This window comes from Argentina silus (assembly GCF_951799395.1).
Source record: "Argentina silus genome assembly, chromosome: 15".
NCBI classification, from domain to species: Eukaryota; Metazoa; Chordata; class Actinopteri; order Argentiniformes; family Argentinidae; genus Argentina; species Argentina silus.
In genome coordinates, this window is record NC_139669.1 from 7,068,896 (window position 1) to 7,074,974 (window position 6,079).

General features: G+C 45.1%; 1 protein-coding gene across 2 annotated transcripts in view; it reads right to left on the reverse strand.

Moving 5' to 3' along the window:
• Nucleotides 1–23: 23 nt before the first annotated feature.
• Nucleotides 24–6,079, reverse strand: part of ldb2a (LIM domain binding 2a) — a gene marked incomplete at its 5' end in the record, with an annotated part of 56,829 nt that continues 50,773 nt past the window's right edge. For both annotated transcript variants that reach the window (XM_083686654.1, XM_083686653.1), the window contains one exon: nucleotides 24–2,105. In XM_083686654.1, the coding sequence (XP_083542780.1) occupies nucleotides 1,875–2,105 (231 nt within the window). In that variant the 3' untranslated portion in view covers nucleotides 24–1,874. The remainder of the gene's footprint in view (nucleotides 2,106–6,079) is intronic.

Genomic DNA, 6,079 nt, shown 5'->3' on the forward strand with positions numbered 1-6,079 from the left:
AAGCCACCAATCTGTAAGCACGATTTATTGGCACACATAATGGCAAAGCATACATACCAGACATCAGATAGGACACGAAACACCTCTGCTAGATAATAACAATGTACAAATTGTGCAGAGTTCTAATAATACCCAGGCTCAAACATATCCAGAAATGTGTTAGCTCCCTTACAAATGCACAAATAAATACACAAAAAAGATCCAAACGTATAAAGACATCCACGGGTCTGTGGTCTTCTTCTGGTTGTTTTGAAAGTGAATCCAACTTGAGGACAGAGGAGGTCGTCGGGGGATCCTGAGTCGACTCAAAAACAGGGAAAGCAGGGTTGTCTCAAGCTGTGGTTTCTAGAGGGTCTTGGGGTTGCTTGGTTTTTGCTAGAGCTGCTTCTGATCATTTGCTATCTACCATTTATGCTAACACAATTTCAAATGGATCATTAATGAAGATTTTAGTCTGAGATATGATTGTGCTCGAATTATTGTACTGATTCTAAACAAAACAGTTAGTGAACTGATTGTGGCAGCAGACTTTGTTTGAACAGACAACCAGCATCCAAATGACCCTATAGAAATGTGAAACCCCTGCAAAAACGTTTGTCAAAACAGCTGCCATTTACAAAATGGTTTCAGTGGCTAATTTGCAATGGATAGAACAGGCCACGCCTCTATTTACAGAGCTACAAACCTTGTAACAGTGTTCCCAAACTGATGAACCAAACCAAGAATGGGCCGACGTGTCTCAAAAAGGTACATATAATCAAACTAAATAAACTAAATAAACCATGCAGGAAAAGCTTTAATATCAGTTTGGGAGTAGGTCTTTAAAGGAAGAGAGGAGGACAAATTTCAAATAAGAAAAATCAACATTAATGCGTTAGGTGTATGTTAGCATATGTTCACATACTGATTGGCAGAAATTACAACGTGATTGCAAAGTATTCTTGGAGAAGCAAAAAATAACACCAATAGAGTACGAACACAACCGAACAGGTTTGCATGGAATCACAATCTGCAGTAATTCAGAAAAGCAATCCCAGGGCACAGGACTCCAGTCTGTAATGGTGACAGAGTCAGTTTCCTGTTAATTGGAAATTGAAAAAATCAACAACAACAACAACATAAACAAACAAACCAACAGCCAAATGAATTTCCAATAAAAATGCAAATGCCTCAGCAGACAACGCTTCGGCGCTCCGGTCGTTGCCGACGACGACACGGTTTGGTGGCTCTGTTGCCTTGACGATTAGTTCTCGTTGAGGCTGTTGCTCCTAAAAGAGACCTTTTGTCATGTTTTCTTTTCTTTTTTTATACTTCCACTGTCAACTGTCCCATAGGGGTCATGACCTGTAGGTCAAAGGTCACGACCACAGTATCCCACCACGGGGTAAAGCTCAGGGGGGGGAGAGGGGGTCCGAACAGGAGAACTCGGGCGAGGAGACTGACCTTGCGTCTTTCCCAGAGAAGTATTCCAGACTCCAGTATTCCCAACTAGTCAAATGATTCAAGGGGTTTTGGGAACAAAATGGCCACCCAGCATTGTTTTATACCAATGCGCACAACAACTGTGCACATTTACGTGAAAAAGTTTTGTTTGTCGTTATGGATATTGCTGTGCAATGTCACCAGTTCTCTCCCTCTGTGGATGTTACAGTGAGTCTGAGATGATGTCCAGGCGTATTGATAGAGTTGATGAGTATGGCACCACCTGACCTGTGGAATCTTGCCAACAGGGCTCAATTCAGTTCAATGCGAGGTTAGAGGGTTGCACCCCCTATTGGTTGTAATGGGTACTGTCAATATGGAAGGTTATCCACTCTTCTTCTCTCTTCTCTCAGTGTGTGTGTGTGTGTGTGTGTGTGTGTGTGTGTGTGTGTCTACTGTGACGGCTGTGGAGCTGTGCTCTCGGGCTTGTTGTCCTGGTTGTTAGGGGGCTTGGTGTTCCAGGGGCTGTTGTTGCCTAGTGCCGGGGAGCCGTTGAAGTCGTCTTCGTCGTCAAGGCCGTTGGTGGCGTCGTACTGCGTGTTCTCCAGACGCGTGATCAGACGCTCGTCCTCGTCACCGAACTCCCCGCCCATCAGCGTGGGCTCTCCCACCACCATCACGTCCTGTCGGAACACGGGAGAGCAGGGGGGGGGCAAAGGTTAAAGGTCAAATATCGGTCCATATAGAATTAGAATCAAAAGTAGTAGAACTAATGGACATGAGTGTAATATTTGTATGTTGTATGTGTGAAATACTGAGATTTATGTGTGCAGGATTTAGAAAGATGATATAATTAAGTATCAAAGTAACCAAACTAAAGATAGGACCTGCAGTATGTATCTATGAATGGAACATTCCAGACCTGCAGTATGAATCTATGAATGGAACATTCCAGACCTGCAGTATGAATCTATGAATGGAACATTCCAGACCTGCAGTATGAATCTATGAATGGAACATTCCAGACCTGCAGTATGAATCTATGAATGGAACATTCCAGACCTGCAGTATAAATCTATGAATGGAACATTCCAGAACTACAGTATGAATCTATGAATGGAACATTCCAGAACTACAGTATGGATCTATGAATGGAACATTTCAGAACTACAGTATGAATCTATGAATGGAATGTTCCAGAACTACAATAAGAATCTATGAATGGAACATTCTAGAATGATTCCCCCTGATACGGTCACTGGCATACCCACCAGGGAATGCTGCTTGGAATGGGAATGCTGACACCATTACTTCAAGTGCAGCTCCTATTCAAGCATATCTATAGGCTACAGTATATAGGCAAGGTTTTATCTTGTCCATAACAGGGCAGGCTGGTGGAGGTAGAAATCGGAGGACAGGCTCATTGTAATGCATGTAATTGAATGAGGAATGGTATCAAAAATGTGTTACTTGCATTACAATGAGCCCGTCCTCTGATTTCTACCTCCACCAGCCTCCACTGGTCCATAACTTCAAACGTTCCCTCAAAACCCATTTTTTCAAACTTGCTATTTTTAAATAACTATTGTTATTGTTGTTTTTACTGACTGCTTTTATTTATCTATTCTTGTTCTCTCCATGGAATGTCATGTCTTTGAGTACTGAGAAAAGCATTATACTAAATAAATGCATTATAATAACAATAATAACAATAAAAATAACAATAATAATAATAATAATAATAATTGTTATTATTATTATTAGTAGTAGTATTATTATTATTATTATTATTATTATTATAACTACATTGAATATACAGTGAATTCGGAAAGTTAATTCGGAAGTATTCAGTGAATTCGGGTCTGTATGCTTATGTAAATGTATGCTTATGTGTGACTATTGGATCCATTTCAGAATAAGGCTGTAACATAACAAAATGTGGAAAAAGTGAAGGGGTCAGAAAACTTTCTGAATGCACTGTACATCTGAAGTGTAGACCTATAGGTTATAATGCAAGCGTGCCCAAGGCTGTCTGTCCAGTGTTGTCTTGTTACTGTCCCATGGTACTCTCATTAGGAGCAGATCAGTGAGGTCATATTCCTCCCACAACAGCAAAGGGCTGGAGGGGTTCTATAGGGTCATACCGGACCAGCACCAGAGGACCTTCTGGCCCATCATGACTGATATACAACCCTGTGTGTGTGTGTGTGTGTGTGTGTTTCAGCTGGAGGGCTAAACCCTGGAGCAGTACCCTGGGCTGTGTGTGTTGGCCTGGTACTCCACGACCTCCCACTAGTGCTGGAGTAACAGTAGGTGTGTGGTATGTGTGTGTGTGTGTGTGTGTGTGTGTGTGTGTGTGTGTGTGTGTGTGTGTGTGTGTGAGAGTGTGGTAAAGATGGAAGTGTGTATGGCTTAGCGCGGTGAAGCCAGTGAACCCGTATGCACGGCTGACCCCTCTCGACGAGCACTCTGTGCAAATGAAAACCACCCCCACCACGACCCCCTCCCATCTCCTCTCCCGGCCAGCCAATCAATACTCATCATGTAGGACATATTTCACAGAGATGACCCCTGTGGTGGGGTCAGGGCCGAGAGCCAGGGATCTTTATTCAACGGCTCAGCCTTGATTCACCGACACATGAGGGAACGGAACTCCTCATTCAGAGAGATATGGCCACAGGAAGACACGCCACTCCAGGTGATTGATTGGTACAGATCTGTGATCAGTTGGATGAGTTTCTGACAGACGGGGGGGGGGTTATATGAAGGTGTATGCAGTCTCCCCCGCAGCGCTGGACTCCCTCTCTCTTCGCTAGCTAACCCACCTCCCAGTGCATCTTGGGTAGGAGGCGCACAGTTAAATGGAGCACACGCATCACTGCCCATGTGTGTCGACGCTGCGTGGCTTGGGAGCTCTCGCTCTCCTCCTCCTCCTCAGTACGGACACACACACACACACACACACACACACACACGCACACACACACACAGGCACGCACACACACACACACACACACACACACACGCACGCACACACACACACAAGCATGCACACACACACGCACACACACGCAAGCATGCACACACACACACACACGCACATACACGCAAGCATGCACAAATGCACACACACACACACACACACACACACACACATGCACATAGGCACGCACACACACACACACACACAGACACACACACACACACACACACACACACACACAGACATCCTGCGCACACATACAAACAAACAAACACAATCACAGAGACACTCATACAAGACTTTGACAAAGAGGAACCAGGGGCTTCAGTTTGTTTATCCGAGAATCAAGGCAAGCCTGTAGCAGCACACCGCCTCTCCTCTCCTCCCCCCTCCTCTCCTCTCCTCTCCTGTCCCCTCCCCTCCTCTCCTCTCCCCTCCCCTCTCCTCCCCTCTCCTCTCCTCTCCTCCCCTCTCCTCTCCCCTCTCCTCTCCCCTTCTCCCCTCTGCTCCCCTCCCCTCTCCTCGTCCTCTCCCCTCCTCCCCTCCCCTCTCCTCTCCTCCCCTCTCCTCCTCTCCCCTCTCCCCTCCCCTCCCCTCTCCTCTCCTCTCCTCAACTCCCCTAGCGACTGCCACTACACCCCACTACGCCTTAATCAGGCTAATTAATTTAGATGAGCTTTTTGACTAAATGACAATATCCACACTGATTTGTCAATTTGCATAGCTAATTAACTCATTAGCCAAAAAACGTGCTGATCGTCAACAAGGCTTGATTCTCCCATCTGTTCCCTGGGGAGGGTGGGGTGGAGGGGGACCTGTCAACCTACCTATGGCCAATTTGGACCTGGAAAAAAGCCCCTCCATTGACAACAGCTGGTGGGTGCACCGGGACCGGGAGAGAGTGCTAATTGCGCTCTAATTAATAGCGTTTCGTTTACTCATCTCATTCGCGTTGGTTTTTATTGGCTAGTGAGCCGATGAGCACACTTTAACTACAGCTAAGAATAGTCACTCTATTTCTATCTGTGAGGCAGTCTATTAAGCATGCTGTTTGAGAGACAGGCAATGAAAAACACTTGAAAGAAATGTTTCTCTTGGCAAAACAACAAGTTGGTATCTAGGTGTATCCAACCATCGTTACACAGTTCATTAGGTAATGGGAGGGATAAGCAAAGAAGAGATACAGAGAGAGAGAGAGAGAGAGAGAGAGAGAGAAAAAGAAAGGAAGGGTGGAGAGAGATTGAGAGGGGAAAGAGAGAAAGGAATGCTAAAATCCTAATGACTTAAGGCCAAGAGGAAATGTCAGTTTAGAATCCAAATGAGAATAAGAGTGTAGACAACAGCCTGTTCGTAAACAACCTCTGGCCTTCGACCCTAACCACTGGATGCCTGCAGATTTGAAGTAGCCATTTAGAGGATAGCCATAGCCTCAAGTTAGCAGGCTAGGTTGAGACATGACCACGTTGGGATCATTTGAAACTCTAGCTCACCAACTGCCAAAGAATCCCGGCAAGAGTGCCAAGTGTTTTATGTGGTATTTACCTAGCAACAGTCCTTTGATTGGCTACAAAAAGAAGCATTATGATTTATGCATTTTTGGTGAATAAAGTGACCTTTGGCACTCCAGAATTTTTTGGGCGACTTTATTCACCCTCGGCACTGAATGAGTTAAGC